The 18,076-nt window shown below is 31.8% G+C and overlaps 1 protein-coding gene across 2 annotated transcripts; it reads left to right on the top strand.

Annotated features, from left to right (window-relative positions):
• Nucleotides 1-600: 600 nt before the first annotated feature.
• Nucleotides 601-11,408, top strand: LOC107858849. 2 transcript variants are annotated; one of them, XR_007052180.1, is made up of 2 exons: nt 601-6,778; nt 10,992-11,408. XR_007052180.1 is itself a non-coding variant. In XM_047406563.1 (2 exons), the coding sequence occupies exon 2, from the start codon at nt 5,876-5,878 to the stop codon at nt 6,713-6,715; it is 840 nt and encodes a 279-aa protein (XP_047262519.1). In that variant the 5' UTR covers nt 604-5,580; nt 5,667-5,875; the 3' UTR covers nt 6,716-6,968. The 2 variants fall into 2 exon arrangements, 1 of the variants encoding a protein (XP_047262519.1); XM_047406563.1 differs by lacking the exon at nt 10,992-11,408 and having other exon boundaries at nt 604-5,580; nt 5,667-6,968.
• The last annotated feature ends 6,668 nt before the right edge of the window (nt 11,409-18,076 follow it).

The raw sequence follows: 18,076 nt of genomic DNA, 5'->3' as shown, positions 1-18,076 counted from the left end.
ATCACTGAGCTACGCCTTTCTATTTTATTAAGAGGGTCATTAAAACCTTTATATCCTTATACTTACTTTGCCCTTACACATAACATAATTTTTCAGTCCGAACCTCCTCACCCTAACGTAGATCCATCCCTAGCCATAAAGGCTGTTGGATGTAAAGAATTTTTTCTTTTTTGTTTGGGTTACTGATGTGAAGGGTTATTAACAGGGGCGGAGCTACCCATCCGAACTCTCTCCGGCGAAAAATTATGCTATATAATATGCTTGGTTAAAATTAATTTATATGAATATATATTAGATGTTGAACCACCATCGGTTGGTTCGTATGTTCACTTATGATCCCTTTTAGTGAATATCCTGATTCCGCCACTGATTACTAAGGAAACCATGGACATAATTTTAAATTCGTGATTTGAATAAAATTAATTTGAAGTTGAAATTTTGTTTGAATATGTAATTGTTTGGCTCATAAACTAAAAAATTGACAATTGTAAAAATTATCAATTTTTTTCAACTTTTATACGATCTTACTAAGTGAACAAACCATAATTCATAAATAAAATATCATAATGTGTCGTTAATAAATTACATATTTTTATGTTTTATTTTTATAAATAAATATTTGCAATTATATGTTGTCATAAACGTTCAAATTTAGATAATAATTTTACCAGATTCACTGGTTCTAATAGTCAACAATAATAGTTTATACTAACTAGTTCTTCTTATACAATAAATTCTCACATACCGATGAACATATGTCGAGAAAACTTGCAAGTCAAGTTTTATAATTTTAAAAAGTTAAAATCATAACTTGAAATTTGAAGTCCTCCTTTTTTGAGAATTTAGAATGTGAAATCATGATTTGAAATTGAAATTGATCCCCAAATTCTATGATTAAAAGTCTACTAATATAGAAAGAGCTATTTTAGGAGAATTGACTATGCAAAATTATTAGGGGCCTTTCCATCATAAAAATTGTGAAATTTCCAAAAAGTAATTTCTTTTGAAGTGAAAATTTATATTTGAAAATTGAAAATTGAAATTTTGTTCACCCATAATACGAAATTAAATTATTTTTTGATTTTTTTTTTTGTGGTTTGGAGTGAAACAACATTTGGTGCATGACTTCTGAAATTCAATTATTCTGAATAAAATAAAAACATTTATGACCAAGCGATCACTTAATCTCATATTTGATTTCATGTAAATACTTATTAATTTCTTTCAAAGTACTGCATAATATTTTGTTCTTTTTAAGTTATATTATGTATGTTCAGTCAAATACAACTATATAAACTTAAATAACTAGTGTATATAACTTTTGTTCAATGTTCAAGTACAATATTTTGGAAAATTAAACACCATCAATTTCATCAAATCCAAGTTATTCGATTCCCTGGCATATATATCATAATATTTATGCTAACATTTTATTTTAGACTTTGGATTTCCAAACTTAGAGAAATTGATTATTTAAAAATGAATTATCACAATGCATGAATAAGAAATAAACTGAAGAAAAAGGAGCAATAAAAAATAGCTTTGAAGATTTTAATCATTACATATATATATATATATATAGTAGTAGCTATGAAAGATTCCTTTTGGTTGAAATATTACCAGACTCTTGGGCCTTTATTTTTCCTTTACACTGCGCACTTCCAAACCTTGCCCATGGTGACTACACAAAGTTAGGTTTAAAGAATAATCTCTTCATACTATTTTCTCTATTATTTGTTAATGTATTGCAAACACCTGACTGACTAAAAAAATCATGGTATTGTACATATATATATATAGTAAAGAGTAGTCAATTCAAGATAAACATCTTTTCTGAAAAAAATATTTTGTAAATATAGAGGATTATATTATATAAACATTTTAACGAAAATTTGGGTAAGGATAATACTTTTCTAATACACCATATCTTTTTACCCATAGGCCAGCATCAGCAGATGAGTTTCATTTTCATATATAAGCAGCCACCACATATATCACCAATATCTTAACAACTTTAAAATATCAAGAAAAAGATTTATAATTAGGAAATACAATCTTATGAAAATCTACATAATTGTGTCACTATATTTTCATATCTATACAAGCAACCAATGAAACTCCTACTAAATGAAATAAACAAAGAAAGAAAGTAGACTCCTACTCCTAAAATTTCCTATCTCGAATCTTATCAAAATCTATTTGATTGTCTCAACAGTGTATTCATATCTTTAAAGAAGATAAGCACCAATATAATTCTGTCATTACCACTTCTAATATTCTGGTAATTTGAAAGCAGGATAGATGTAGTGTTTATCATTTATGCATGTCATTTTTGAATGGGAATATATCATGTTAATTTTTCTGCACCATGTCAATTTTACGAGAAAATGGTCAAAAGTCCCCAATTTTTATCTCAAATCTCAACTACACACTCAATTTTTAAAGGTGATTTATTACCCCCTGAAGTATTTTAAAGTAGAATTATTATCCCTGAACTATTTTAAAATAGAATTATTACCTCCGAAAACTAACAATCAGTCATTTGGAATGTGGTGTGATACACGCATTGCCACGTCATACCACGTTATTTTTTTTTTTACTCTAAAAAAATTAATTATTTAACTTTATTATTTTTTTTCTTTCTCCATTTTTCATTTTGCTCCATTTTCTTCTTCGACCAATTTCATCTTCTTGGGTCAAAAATGGAATTTTTGAGAAAAAATTGGCGGATTAATGAAGTTCTTGAATGGCAGGTTAATGAAGTTCTTGAATGGCGGATTAATGAAGTTCTTCAATCCAATTTCATCTCTTTTTGCTCAAGATCACCATTAATGGCGAATTCTTCCCTATTGTGAAAATTCAAAGCTTTGAGCTCGCCATTAATAGCTGATCTTGAGCAAAAATAGAGAAAATCAAAGAAATAGATTGAAAATTATACGTGGGGTATGTTGAAAATTATATATGGTATTGTGGAAATTCGAAGCTTTGAGGTCGCCATTAATGACGATCTTGAGCAAAAAGAGAGAAAATCGAAGTTCTTAAATGTTTTTCAAGTTTTTTGAATCGAAGTTCCCCAACTTCTTCATTCAAGAATTCATTAATCGGAGAAATCTTATTGTTTACTTAGTTCAAGTGTTTCTTGGTTTTGGTTTTGGAGCAAAAAGAATTTCTTGATTTCGGAGAAATCCATTAATGAAGAAGATGAGGAGGAACTCTATTAATGAGTTCTTGAATTTTTGTTTTGAAAGAGAGAAGAAGAAGACAGGACGTGGCAATTAGAATTTATTAAGAAAAAGTAATAATTAAAATATTTATTATATTATTAAAAATAATGATGTGACAATCAGAAAATAAAGAATTTAAAGTGAAATGGGGTCAACTGATGCGTGGGTGTAGTCACGTCCAGTGGCAGGTCAGCAACTGAGGGTAATGAACTCGATAAAAATAAGTTTAGAAGGTAATAGGTCATCTTTAAAGGTTAAGTGTGTAGTTGAAATTTTGATAAAGGTTGGAGATAAATATACTTTTTTCTCCCATTTTATTGAAGGTCTCTGATCGTTTCAATTTTTATTAAAGGTCTCGAAGAGACTATAAATGCAGCTCATACATAGTGTGTGCGCACGCTAAAGAAGCCAATATGGGAGAGAGAACCTTAAGAACCGGGTCAAGCCAGATCAAGAAATTAGTTTTAATTTTAATATATAGAGATACAAGTACTATGACTGACACATTCTAAAAGAAATTTCGTGCCTTCATAAACATTTTGATGCACACAGCATGTATATTGAAGTATAGAAGCGGATCTGGAATTTAAAGTTTGTGAGTTTTCAACTTATAATTTTCACCACTAGATCAATAACACACTTTGTTTGTGGGTTTTCAATTTATAATTCTTATATATTTAATAGTTTTCGAAAACCCGCACTTTATGTTGTGCATCCGCCGCTGGAAGTAGAGACCAACAAGTGCAGCGGATTAGGCTTCTTTTTTTTTTTTTTTTTTTTTTTTAATTTGGAGGTCTCGTTTTTACGTTTTGGATGTGAATCTTTTTTTTGAAAAGTGATTTTCAAAATAACTCTAGCCTACGCATCATTATTTTAAGTTGATCGAATTTTAATATAATATTTCTTTTATTTCGGAATAAGTGAATTGTTGGGGTATTTATTGGTGTTTCAAAATAAGTGAATCATTGAATTTTTTTTCAAATTTACCTTTATGATTTGACAATTAATTAACTTTTGAAAAGATATTACATGGTCAACTTTTTCTTTTTTAGGATAAAAATAGAAAGTTGTGTTAAATTTATGTTTTTAATGGTTTTTTTTTTAATTTGTGTGTCAAAATCTAATAATTCATTTATTAATTATGAAACGGAGGGGGTATCAAATTCTAAATGTTGCCACCCACCATGCTTAATGGTGCATTACGCTTTTGCTTACTATTCTCTATCATGAGTCGGGAGCTTATTGAAAATAATTTTTCTATTTTTTTGAAGATAGCAATATGAATTGTGGACATTCTATCTTCTTCGGACTAATTTATGATAATACACGGAATTTATTGTTATTGTTTTGTATCAAATTCCAAATGGAAAAAAAGTAGAGGAAGAATATGAGACTATGAAAGACAGCAACAGCAGGTCCGATATTTAATTTTGAGATTCTAATACGTACTCAAATATTTACCTGGGCCCACTAGTCACCCCTAATAATCCCCACGCGTCCTAATGCCATAGCGCCTATTAAACACAATATTATTTGAGCAGCCCTTTCCCACACCTCATACAAGCGCGTTCTCTTTCACTCACTACACCATCAGTTCAAGTTCAATCCCCATCCAATTGCTCTGCTTTTTTTTCTTCTTTTTTGATAATTATGTTATTCGGGTCACTTCATTTTATGACTTATATGTCATCCATCTCTCACAAACATCAGGTATCCACTCATCAAGCATAGGCAAAGCCATCTATATCAAAGGATGGGTGGTCAGCGCTACATTTTTTGTCGAAAAATTATGTTGCATAAGTAGACTAAATGTTAGCTATTATAAGTGTGTATTTAATTTTGTATATTCTTAACATAATTGAGAAAATGATTTGCACACTTTTCTTTTGACTTTGCCACTGTCACCAAAGTTAGGATAGATGAAAAAAATAATTAGTATTTTTTGTTTTGTCTATCTTAAAATTTGAACCTGATGATTCTCACCCACTTTGGTCACATTCAATTGCTTACATTAAATCTTTCTTAGGACTCATTTGCTAAGATGAATAAGGGTTAATTAATACATGAATAATTTATGTCATGTTTGATTGGAATAAAATTATGCAATAATTTATTTTGAAATTGGTTATTTCGAGATAGCATTATTATTTTTATTCCACATCGAGAATATAATAACTAATCTTGTAACTTGCTTCCCAACCAAACGAGTCCTTAGAAAATCATCATGATTTTCACGTACCAGCAAGGAGCGTGATGAAGTGTAAAGCAGTAACTATTCAAACCGGATACACGCGTCCAGTAATAAGAACCTCCCACCAAAAAGTATTCACCACTTTGGTTCTCACAATTTAGAAAGGTACGTACGTGTCACCTTTTTTTGTCTCAGTGCTATATACGTGTCCACCTTCTCATTGGCTATTTCCTTCACACCAATCACGACAGCCCATTTCCCTGGATACGCTGCTTTATCAAGGGACCCACCTAATCACTCTCCACCAATCATAACTCTTCACTATTCTACGTTTGCCCTAGACACGTGTCCTCCTTTCACCCCTATCACTGTGCTGTTACTATGATAATCCGCTCGGCAACCGGTCAATTCTCATTTTCTCAGCCTAAAAACTACTACTCGAGAGAGTTCCTCACCCGTGATGGACGGTGGAAATGGTTGGCCTTCCGGTAAGTACGCCGGTGGACCGCACGATACCACGATAATGAACCGGATAATGCTAAGATTCCGACCGATCGCACCTAAACCGGTCGCCGGCGGTTCATCTAATGGATCTACACCGGAAGGGAACAACATGGAACTTGTTAGCAAAAGAAGAGTGAAGAGAAAGTACGTTAGAGTTAAGAAAAATAGCAAGTGCAAGTCTTGCAAAGAAGACGAAGCGAGATCTTCGATGTATGGTGATAACGGAACTGTGTTAACACTTCAGTTGATGCCAGAAAGCAGTAGCGGAGTTAAGAGCTCACTTGAAAGTACCGGATCTCGTCCTTTCTGGATGAATAATATTCAGAAATCAGAGAACAATAACGATGTTTTAGCCGTAGGATCAGATCAGTTAGATCGGAGGGTTGAGATGCAGAAGAAGAGAGTTGTTGAGTCGTGGGTGATGGTGGACCGAATGACAAACGCGTTGGTAGATGGAGAAGCGTTAGGAAGTACGGACATGGAGAAGATGAAGAATCTGGAGGCTGACACGTGTCCAGGGATGATATCAGACGGTTTAGATAGGGTTCAGTGGGTGAATCTGGCGTACAGGAGAATGGTTGATCCTCTAGAAGGTTCTGGAACGTCGTCGGAGCTGGTGACGTGGCTGGTAGTGAAGGAGAAAATAGTGTTGCCTCATTCGCCAGCTTTTGCATGCACTGTGAGGATACTGTACACGAAGCACTCACAGACAATGCCATGTGATGTGTGGAAGATGGAATTTGGAGGATTTGCATGGAGGCTTGATGATAAAGCTGCTCTTAGATTGGGTCGTTGAAGATCGTATCTGCAGCTTAGCGGGAGCTTTCGTGTATCAGAACAATTCCTGCTGTATAATCAGGTAATTAGATAATTAGTACTTAAAAACTTTACTCTATATATGATCAGCAGAAATATTGGCGACCTTAATGCAAAATAATTCTGTGTAATTGTGCTGCTGCTTTTGCACATAAAATGGGTACAAAAGGAGGATGCAAGCACTTGTTTAATTTTCTTCTACTTATATAAATTATAAAAAGAGTTTGTTGAGATATTCGTGAATTGTGAAATCTAATGACTTGTGTTTGCTTAATTTCAATGTGTGAAAATTATATTTTATGTTCATAAATTGGTTCAAAGTTGAATCATCTAGATAACAGGTGAATCTATTCGAGGGTTCCAAGAAGATGGAGTATATAGGCATTTAACAGGTGTATAACTCTATCGCTCGAGTTTCAAAGAAGACAGTAGATATATAGTTAATTATCAAGGCTATACAGTTTAGTTTTTGTACTTAAAATTGTTAGTTTCTTGATCAAGAAGAACAAAAGTGATTTTGCTGAAAACATATAGCTAGGATCGGTCACTCTTTCGTTCCATCCCATTCTATCAAAGCTGTTTTGAGATTTCTAGTTTTAAACTTGAGATAATGCATCAAAAAGCCCGGAACTTTTTTTCCCAACTTACTTTAGCACTCATTTATTTACCTCCTTAACATCTTTGGGGTGAATTAATTTCATCCTTAATATATAATATCACTCTCATGAGGGAGAGTGCATCACACTCGCTGACACGTCGGAGCCACATAAATAAAATACTTTTTAAATATTTTATATATATATATATATATATATATATATATATATATATATATATATATAAATGTGATATATATAAATAAATATTATATATATAGAGAGAGATTTTTAAATATATATAAAATATTTTAAATTTTAAAAATAACCCCACCCCCCATTTTTCATCTTCTTCATAACCCCCTCCCCCCCCCCCCTCTACCGTCCACCACCACATCTGAACACACCCCGTCCACCCCAATCCACCCCTACACTGCCACACCTGCACACACCCTAATCCACCCGCCACAGCCACACCTGCGCACACACGCCATATTTCCCGGCGACCGAAAAACTCCATTACCTCCATAAAAAATACCATAAAATAGTGATAAAAAACTCAATCACCTGGTAAATTCGATTGAATCAACACTAAATTCTCTAAAATCACCAATCAGACATTCAAATCATGTCAATTTTTTTATTTTTCAAATTTAATTTCATTTTTTTTTTATTGGGGATGAAGGAGGAGAAATTGGAGGTAGGGGTGTGATTTGGTAATTGGAGAAGTAATTGGGATTAGATTTTGGAGGGGGGAGGCTGGTGGTGGTGGCTAGCAGGTTTGGGAGGAGATTAGGATGGGGTTGGGGGAGGGGGAGGTTAGAAGGAGGAGAGAAATTTTTCTTTTTTTTCTTTTCTTGTTATATATATATTAGTAGGCGTTTTAAAAATAAAAAAATAAAAGTTAATGCATTTTTTTTTCTTTTTTTTTAAAATGCCACGTCAGCATTAGGGTTGGAATTAATTCTCTTTAAAAATGTTAAGGGATTAAATAATTATTCGTAAAGATTAAGTGTTAAGCTAAGTTGTTGGGACAAGTTCAGAGAGTTTTGATGTATTATCTCTTTAAACTTCGGATATTTTCAAAGTTAAGCATTTCATACTTTGCTATCCTAATAATCCAAAAACATATATCAAGTGAAAAAATGTTAGTTTTATGATCTACCCTAATTATACCATATATCAAATGTTAGTAGAAAAAATATATGATATAATTATGGTAGATGACATCTTCAACTACGTACTTAACACTAACTAGTTGAATCAAACTGATAGACATACATGATAGCATATATAGTATGCATGTAACAAGACCACAAGCCAGCTGGTTCTTCTATGATACATTTGAAATGGCTTGCTCTAACAGAACCTAACTAGTAACAATAGTAAAGTCAGGTTGATTTCTCGTGACGATTGTGACATTTATCTAACACTTCATGTAGTTAAAAATCTTGAAAATCAACTATCGAAAATTAATGGGAAAGGATTGATGAAGAGGATGTATAGCATATACATGTTTTCCTTTTCCTTTTTGGTTAGCTGAACCATCACCTTAAGAACATTTGTGCGCTCTACGAACATTTGACTGATTGAACGGCATATTAATTATATATGTACGTATGTTCCATATGTCCACATCCCTCAGTACATGAAGCCTACTCAAATAATAAATAAAATCTTAACTCTTCATTTAATTATCCAGAACAAGAATTAATATAATAGGACAGGTTGAGACAATTATTAAGAACCAAATAATGGAAATTATTGGACAGGAGGAGGCTGCAACTAGATAAATTGCTAACTGTTGTTTGTTCTTTTCTTTGTTTAAGGACATATCGTTTATCATGGTTCATGTTTAAATAAATTTATTTTATACACTGAATCGCATCCTAAAAAGTTAATATTATCGGTATTCTTAATATGTTATTTGCGTCACGTTATTGTCTGATCGGAAAAGACTCAAAAATATTCCTGAACTATCTGAAATATCTTTAAAATGTCCCTCGATAGATTTTTGGCTCAAAAACACTCCTCCGTTAAATATTTGGCTCAAAAATACCCCCCACTCTAACTGAATTTGAAAAATGACCAAAAATACGCCTGAACTATCTGAAGTTGGTTAGAAATATCCTCGGTTAAATATTTGGCTCAAAAATACCTCTCCCTTCAACAAAATTAAATTATTTCGATTGAATTAAACCCTAACTTTAACTTTTTAACTCTAGTACTTTAATTTTTTTTACATAAAAGTATTTTTTTAATTTTAAAAATAAGATAATGAAAAAAAGTATTTGAAGTATAATATAAATTGGTTGAATTTGATTTGAAAAATAAACATACATATATTCTAAGAAAGTATTTTCACTTTACATCTTTTTAATCTTTAAAGAAATTAACGAAATATAAATTAACGAAATTAATGAAATATGAATTTTCACTTAAAGAAATTAACGAAATATAAATTAAATGATGAACTTTATATAAATTAATGAAATAATTGAAATAATTTAATTTCGTTAAGAGGAGTATTTTTGAGTCAAATATTTAACAGAGGAGTATTTTTGACCCATTTCAGATAGTTCAGGGATATTTTTTATCCTTTTTCGAATTTCGTTAGAGGGAGGAGTATTTTTAAGCCAAATATTTAATGGAGGATATTTTTGAACCAAAAATCTAACAAAGGACATTTTTGAGCTATTTTAAATAGTTCAGGAGATTTTTGATTTTTTTCCGTTGTTTGATTCAATTGAGTTAGAATTGATATTGTTGTAGATTTCTTAGAAGATAATATAATTCACATGAGTTAAAATTGATAGAGGGCGAAACGTAAGCAATTCATCATTTAATTTCAATGGGACATTTGGAACCTAACTAATGAGGTGTCGGTAAAGCAGCTAGTGCTAAAAGACTTTTATGAAGATTTCACTGACATCTTGACAACTATATTTTGATATAGACATGCTAGCATTATTCTCTGTATGAGGTTGATGGTAACGTTATGAAGCTGATTCTTTAAACCTTAATTCAACTATGAATTATTTTTAGCAATATATACTGTGTATCATCAATCATATCTGTAGAATGAATACATTGTTAACGGGATATTTTGAATTTGAGTCTTGTGAATACATAAATAAAAATTTGGTAGAGAACGTTTTATCTATTAGGAGGTTTATCTTGTGTGAATTTAAATTAGCAGGATCAAGAAATAGGTTCACAATTTAAGCGTACTTTGAGTTTGATACTCTGATTTCATGAACAATAGCATCATTTCAGGTCGAACATTGCATCTGTTACTGTTACTGTATGCGTGTATTTATTAATGGAGTATTACTGATTCAGTCTGGATTATTTTCTTCAAATAAAATTTATTCAAAAAGAAAGATCTCATCGATTGATCTAAATAAGCGACGACGACGGCACAAGGCATCTCTATTTCCTTGCCTCAATTATCATGTGGAGTAAGTGTTTCACAATATAAACACCAAAAAGTTCTTTTCTTCCACCAATGTGGGAGAAAGAGTAAACTTGCCAAAATTTAGTACACTTTTCATTTTTGAAATTTAGTACACTTTTCATTTTTGGTGTTAACACAATTTTTTCTCTTCCACTTAATTTCTCCATTTTTCATTCAACATACTTTCATTACTATCATCCCAGCATAAATGGAATGGGTTTTGGATATGGAATGCTTAGTTGGAAAAAAAGGAGAATGAATCATTGTGCTCACATACCACATCAGAGGTACAAGTAACAGCTCATACGCTGCAACATATATTGATTGAAAGGATTAGGTTTTTCAGAGAATCTCTGTAGACCAGAGAAATGGGTCTATATATGTCGTTATAAAGTAGTACTTCCTCTGATGTTCATCCAAGTCTTATTGGTTCTTTCTTCTTAAAAATTGATATAGTTTAGAAATGTGTCTAGGCTTTATATCAACCTGCTGTAGCCTTTTTAATTTTGACATGTGAAATTATCATCTTATGCATAGAGCGTAGTACTAATATCTTCTTTACTTTGCTCTAGTTATGTTTGCCCACACTTTGTTCTATGGTGAATATAAATTTGTTTGCATATCCATCGGTTTAAGCTTTCGTGATTAGGATCATCTAAATCGGGATTAATTTAGAATGAGTTTATTTCATGTTTGATTCGGATAAAGTGCATGAATAACTCATCCTGAGATTGTAGTGTTATTTCTATCCTTTCATGAGGGTAGAATAACTAATTGCGGGATAACTAATTTTGAAATAATCAACTCCCGAATAACTAGTTTTCCGGCCAAACAGTCCCTAAGGTGCAACCCAAGTTAAAGACTTTACCTAACTTAAAATAATGCTTTAACTAATAGCCAAGGTGCAACGCAAGTTAAAGACTTTACCTAACTTAAAATAATGCTTTAACTAATAGAATTCAAAGCGTTAACGCATATGTATATCTACATGTCCATTGATAATGTGTCTTGAAAAGAACAGGGCAAAGAATATGTTTACTCCTTCCATCCTATGCTATGTGACGTTGAGTTAAAATTTGTAATCTAAAATAAATTATAGTTATTTGTATAATTACAAAGGGAGAAGTCATCATTGTCATTATAAACTATACTCGAAAAGTCGAAGACACGTCTAACTATTGAAGTGATCTAATATACATTTATATTATTTAAAAGTGAAATTATTTACCCCTCATAACTGACCTGATATTGAAAGTGATATCCACATTCGTACATGCTCGTGAAAAGTCAAAAAAATATTAAAATCTTATTGAAAAGACCACATGTCATCATTCAATTGAATTTTAATAACTAATTATATTCAATTACTTTTTTCTTTTAATATTTATATAATTTTTATTTTCTTTCTTTACTTTTTTTTTATGTGTTCTCCTCTTCTTCTTATTTTTCATTTCATCTTCTTTCATCTTTTCTCTTCTCTTCTCTTCTGAACTTCATCTTTAATTCCTTAGCTCAATTTCTTCTCTAACATCCATGAACTCATCGTTGCGTTTACATATATACCAATTCTTTTAATTTTTTTTTTATTTTTTTTCGACATTTTGTGTAGGTAGTTGAAAATCAAATTGAATTGTGGGTTGCTTGAATTTTACAAAATTGAGTTGTGGATATCTTGAATTTCACGAGTTGAGTTTTGAATTTCTTGTATTTTACTGAATTGCATTGTGGGTTTCTCGAATTTTGCGAATTGAGTTATGAATTTATCAAATTTTACAAAGTTGAATTGGGGGTTTCTTGCATTTATGATTTGCTCGAATTTGGGGGTTATGATTTGGGGGTTTTTATGATTGGTCTATGATTTGCTCAAATTTTATCGAACTGGATTTGTTTTTTTTTGAATTTTACAAAATAGCGAAAGATTATGAAGCGGTGAAAAAATTAAAGTTATTTTGCTTATTTGATTCGGATTGCTTTGATCCGATCAAATTCATTTTTATCAATAAATGAATTTTGCCCAGATTTAAACTAAAAAACAAAGATTGAAGTTGGTAATTGAAGAAGCAGCAGTAGGTTAGAGCCAGTGCAAATACTAAAAAAATTGATGGAACTAATTTCCACTTCCAATGGTGACTTCAATCGGACTTCTTTTAAAATTTTGAGCTAGTTGTTTTTTTGTTATTTTCTTTCTCCTTTTCTCTTTTCTTGTTTCTCAAATTCTTGATAATTAAGACAAATAGACAATCATATTTTTCCGGCAATGTGGCTTTCCAAAAAACAAACATGTATCTCAGTAGTGTATATGGAAAATTTTTATATAGAAAAAGAAAAGATATTAATCTTAAAAAAAAAAAAAGCTATTGACACGTGTCAGCGCGTGTACACACATTTAAGATAAAAATCTGGTTATGACATTTGAAGGGGTAAATAATTTCACTTTTAAATAGTATAGATGTGTATTAGGTCACTTCAATAGTTTAGGGTGAAAATAATGATTTTTCCAAATTACAAATTATATCATCAAGACACTAGTATATATGAGTGAATATGCTCGTAGTAATTATGAATGAGGAGGAGAAATTTAATACTACAAAAAAATTTAGTCACTAATATGAGTAGAAACTTAAAATGGCCTCTTTACTTGTAGAGTTAAAAATGAATTTTGAACTTATTGAAATGTTTCAACGTAAATTACTTAATTTTCCGAAAATTAGTTCATTTAAGATTTAACTTTTCGGGTGTCACTACTTAAAAAAAAAAATCACATCTGATTGATTTTCTCCAATTTTCGACCACAAAAATGACCAAAATTTGTGGTCAGTTTTTTTAAAAATCGACCACAAGTGGTCGGTTTTTTCAAATATCTATCTATCTATCTATCTATCTATATATATATATATATATATATATATTTTAAAATTCATTATTATTTTATTAAAATTGAAAAAAATATTTTTAGGAAAAAAAACTACCACAAGTGATCGGATTTTTATTAATTAATTAATTTTAATATTAAACCGACCACAAGTGATCGTTTTTATATTAAATTTAATTAATTAATTTAATAAAAATCGACTACCTGTGGTTGTTTTTTATTAAATTAATTAATTAATTTATTAGAAAACCGACCACTTGTGGTTGATTTTCTGGAAAAAAAATTCAAAAACCGACCACTTGTGGTCGATATTTTTGGAAAATTAAAAAAAAATAATCAAAACCTAAATACAGCATGCAACAACAACAATTCAATACAACAGTAACCAAATCAAATACAACAGCAACAACAACCAAAGACCATATGTAAATACTTTTAAAATTGTACAACACATACAAAATGTCCAACAAAAGTTAGTGTGAAAAAACCACAACAATAGTTTCAAACAATAAAATGTCTAAATTCAAAGTAGAACACATACAAAAATAAAATAACTAAAAGTCATCAACATCGAATTCGTCCTCATCTTCCATATCATCATCCGTGCTGAAATTATTTAGGGGGCCTAGACCTTTTGCAGTTCGAACCGCATCACCAGGACATGGAGGAATAACGCTCGCAGTCTGAATGAAAGAGCTGAACTGTTGCTGTAGCATCTTGATTTGTGATGGTGTTGCCTTCTCTGTCTTCTTTTGCCTTTCTCTCTGTTCAGCAAACCTCTCTCTGTTCAGCAAGCTCTTCAGTGAGTTGAGAAACCGTATTTTGTAGTCTTTCAATGGTTTCTCTATCAACTGAAGAGCTAGAGTATGCAGCGCCGAATGAACACTTAATATTATCATCAAAAAATTTTGTGTGGTATCCGTAAAAATGGCCTCTATTTGCAGGACCCGCAACTTTTGTCCATAACTTCTGTACATGCTGTGGTATTGGGTCACCCTGACTTTCAGGAGGCTGACTACTACGATACTCACCAACAAGATACGTATATTCGTCCTATATTCAAAGTAAAATTAATACTAAAAGTAAAAAAATATTAAAGTAGTTATAATTGAATAATATCAACTTTGAGAAAAAGATTCATAAATTCAAAATTTGTTTCTTACGTGGACAACTTTTGCACTACCTTTAACCCAGACATCTTCATCAGTTGGGTTCTTTTTCTTTTTCAGATGAGTCTGCTCGAATTGTTCATTACTTGGTATTTTCCTACCATGTTCTTTTTCTTGGATATGAAAAAATTATCAAAGTTCAAATAATAAAAAAATTAAAATAGAAACAAATAATTAAAATTATAAAAGTTACATATCATTTTTTCCTTCACAACAAGAGAACTTCTGGCACCCATAGTATGTAGGGAGCCACTCTTGGATGATGCCCGGGCTTTCTTTCCTTTTTCCCTCAATAATTGGTGTTCTGCCCTACTCCAATGGCGAAGATACAATTGCCATGCGGGTTCAAGAATCCACTTAGGTTTTACCAATTTCTTTCAGTCATAATCTAAGAGATCGTTAAATTTTCTTTATAAGAAATGTATTTGCATCATCCCACCAGTAAAATTTTTACAAAAAAAATATAATATTCAATCTTTTTTTCTAAGAAAGTATTAATAAGTAGTCGAAATTCTTCAAACATTCTATTCCTATTAAGTTCTGGAACCTTTTGTCAGCTGGTCCAGTAGCCATTGAAGTGCCGAGTAATGCATATTCGCGCCTTTTGTCCAACTCCAGCATCCGGCGTAAACCTACAACACAAGACGAAATAGTAATTTCATAGAGCATAATAATATAGTAATGAAAAAATGAGTAGCATTATTATATTTAGAAATCTTACCCTATCGTAATTAGAATAAGATAAATCCTCCTAAAATCATCTCTGTCTCTAGGCTGCCTAGTAAGTGATGGTGGATACACTGGCGTGGGCGCATCTGAAGCACTAGATGAGTGCCTCCAAGTTGAAGATCTGACAACCAAATAGATCTAGCAAAATCACTGTGTGAAGCTGCGTGACTACTACAGGAGGGTATCGATGATGGTAGATGTCTGGAGAGGGCCAGCGGCCGTCCGATAGTGCTGCGCTGGCGGTGGCACGGTCATAGGAGCAGAATGAGTCGGTGTAGACCCATGTAGTGGCCCCATATGCGTAGGAGTAGGTATCAAATCCTCGGACGACCTAGAATATGAGGGTCATGCTGTCGCGTTAGCAAACTGATCCTCAGATATATAAATACCTCTGGGTCGTTTATAAGCTGGAGGTTGTCTATTCTTTTTTGATTTCGTAGTATCAACTTTTCTCTTACCCTTGTCATCTCTGCCTGACATCTAAATTAAGTTAAGTTAACAAGTAGTTAATTCCTACAAAGTGAATATATAAGAAAACATTCCAAGTAACTAATTCACATTTCAAATCACTCTAATACAACACGAGATACAGACATGAATATTTTTATTACTATATAAATCATGAAAAAGTGAAAACAACAAACTTAAATAGTATATTACATATCAATCTTAAACAAGAAATATAAAGGTAAATATATAGTACAAAGCATAAAGATATCAATACATAATAAATACAACATACATAACTAATCCTCCTCTTCTGAAGACTCTCCACTAAATCATTCACCCTCTTCGGAGGATTTCTCATCTCCTACCCACTCAGCCTCTTCTTCCGCAATATTAACTTCTTTAAATATATTTTTCGGGTAATTCAACGCCCACTAGCTAGTGATCAATCTACATTTCATTTTGATACGCAGCCTCCAGCACATTCTCAACTTCCACCCAGCCTATAGGTTTTGTTTTGATTACAACCCATCAATCAGACTTGTCATTGCACAACAGATAAGGAGCATAATACACTTGTTTAACATTTTGCGCTAGAACAAATAGATCGTAAAATAGGGTACGACCTATTGTGCTTCACTTCAATAATGTTATGCTCCCTATGTACTCTTGTGCCTTTTATGCTTGGATCAAACCTCTTACATTGAAAGAGGACAATTATTTTTTTATTCGGAAACCAGCATACTCCAGTTCTTAGATCTCGTGTATGATGTCAAAGTAATCAACATCATCATCACCCTTAACCAACCATTTTCAAGTAACTAAGTCACTTTTCAAACCACATTCAAAATAAAAAAAATCCTCCTTTAAGGTCCCTACACTTAACCATTTTCAAGCAACTAAGTATCAAAATAAAACCACGTTCAAAACACAAAATCTCCTTCAAAGTCCCTACACTTAACCATTTTCAAGAAACTAAGTCACCCTACCAAACCACATTCAAAAACAAAAAAATCCCATTTAAATTTCCTACACTTAGCCTTTTTCAAGCAAAAGTCACTTACCAAACCATATTCAAAACAAAAAAATCTCCTTTAAAGTCCTTACACTTAACCATTTTCAACCTAATAAGTATCAAAACAAAACCACATTCAAAACACAAAAAATCCCCTTCAAAGTCCCTAGACTTAACCATTTTCAAGCAACTATATCACCTACCAAATCACATTCAAAACAAAAAAAATTCCATTTAAAGTCCCTACACTTAACCATTTTCAAGCAACTAAGTCATTTACCAAACCACATTCAAAACAAAAACCACATTCAAAATAAAAAAATCTCCTTTAAAGTCCCTACACTTAATCATTTTCAACCAACTAAGTATCAAAACAAAACCATAGTCAAAACACAAAATCCCCTTTAAAGTCCCTAGACTTAACCATTTTCAAGCAACTAAGTATCAAAACAAAATCCTATTCAAACTACAAAATCCCCTCCAAAGTACCTAGATTTAACCATTTTCAAGCAACTACATCACCTACTAAACCACATTCAAAACAAAAAAAAATTCCTTTCAAGTCCCTACACTTAACCATTTTTAAGCAACTAAGTATCAAAACAAAACCACATTCAAACCCCAAAAACTCCTTCAAAGTTCCTAGACTTAACCATTTTCAACAAACTAAGTATCAAAATAAAACCACTTTCACGAAACAAGCAACAACAAGGCCTACAAGATGTCAAACAACAATGCTAGTAAATCGAACAATGCCACACACAGCTTCACTAGACTTCAATATAAACAATAACAAGAACATAACAACAATGCTAGTGAATCGAATTAGGCCACACACGATTTCATTAGACTTCAATATGAACAGTAAAAAGAAGATCACAACAATAGTGAATCAAGAGAAATTAACTTACCTTTGCTTGGCCTAAATTAAAGTGAAAGAGATAATCGATCACCGAATCAAGAACCTAAAAAAATCAAGACAAAATATTCCAACTTTGAGTGATTTAACAAAACTCATATAAAAAACAAGAAGCTAAAGTGCTAAACCATAAAAGT

The sequence above is a fragment of the Capsicum annuum genome, chromosome 2 (genome assembly GCF_002878395.1).
Source record: "Capsicum annuum cultivar UCD-10X-F1 chromosome 2, UCD10Xv1.1, whole genome shotgun sequence".
NCBI classification, from domain to species: Eukaryota; Viridiplantae; Streptophyta; class Magnoliopsida; order Solanales; family Solanaceae; genus Capsicum; species Capsicum annuum.
The sequence above is the reverse complement of the archived record's forward strand: the minus strand, read 5'-3'. Positions and strand labels throughout refer to the sequence as shown.

Excerpts from the sequence above, each read along its gene's own strand:
- LOC107858849 (XM_047406563.1), top strand. The coding sequence starts at position 5,876 with ATGGACGGTGGAAATGGTTGGCCTTCCGGTAAGTACGCCGGTGGACCG.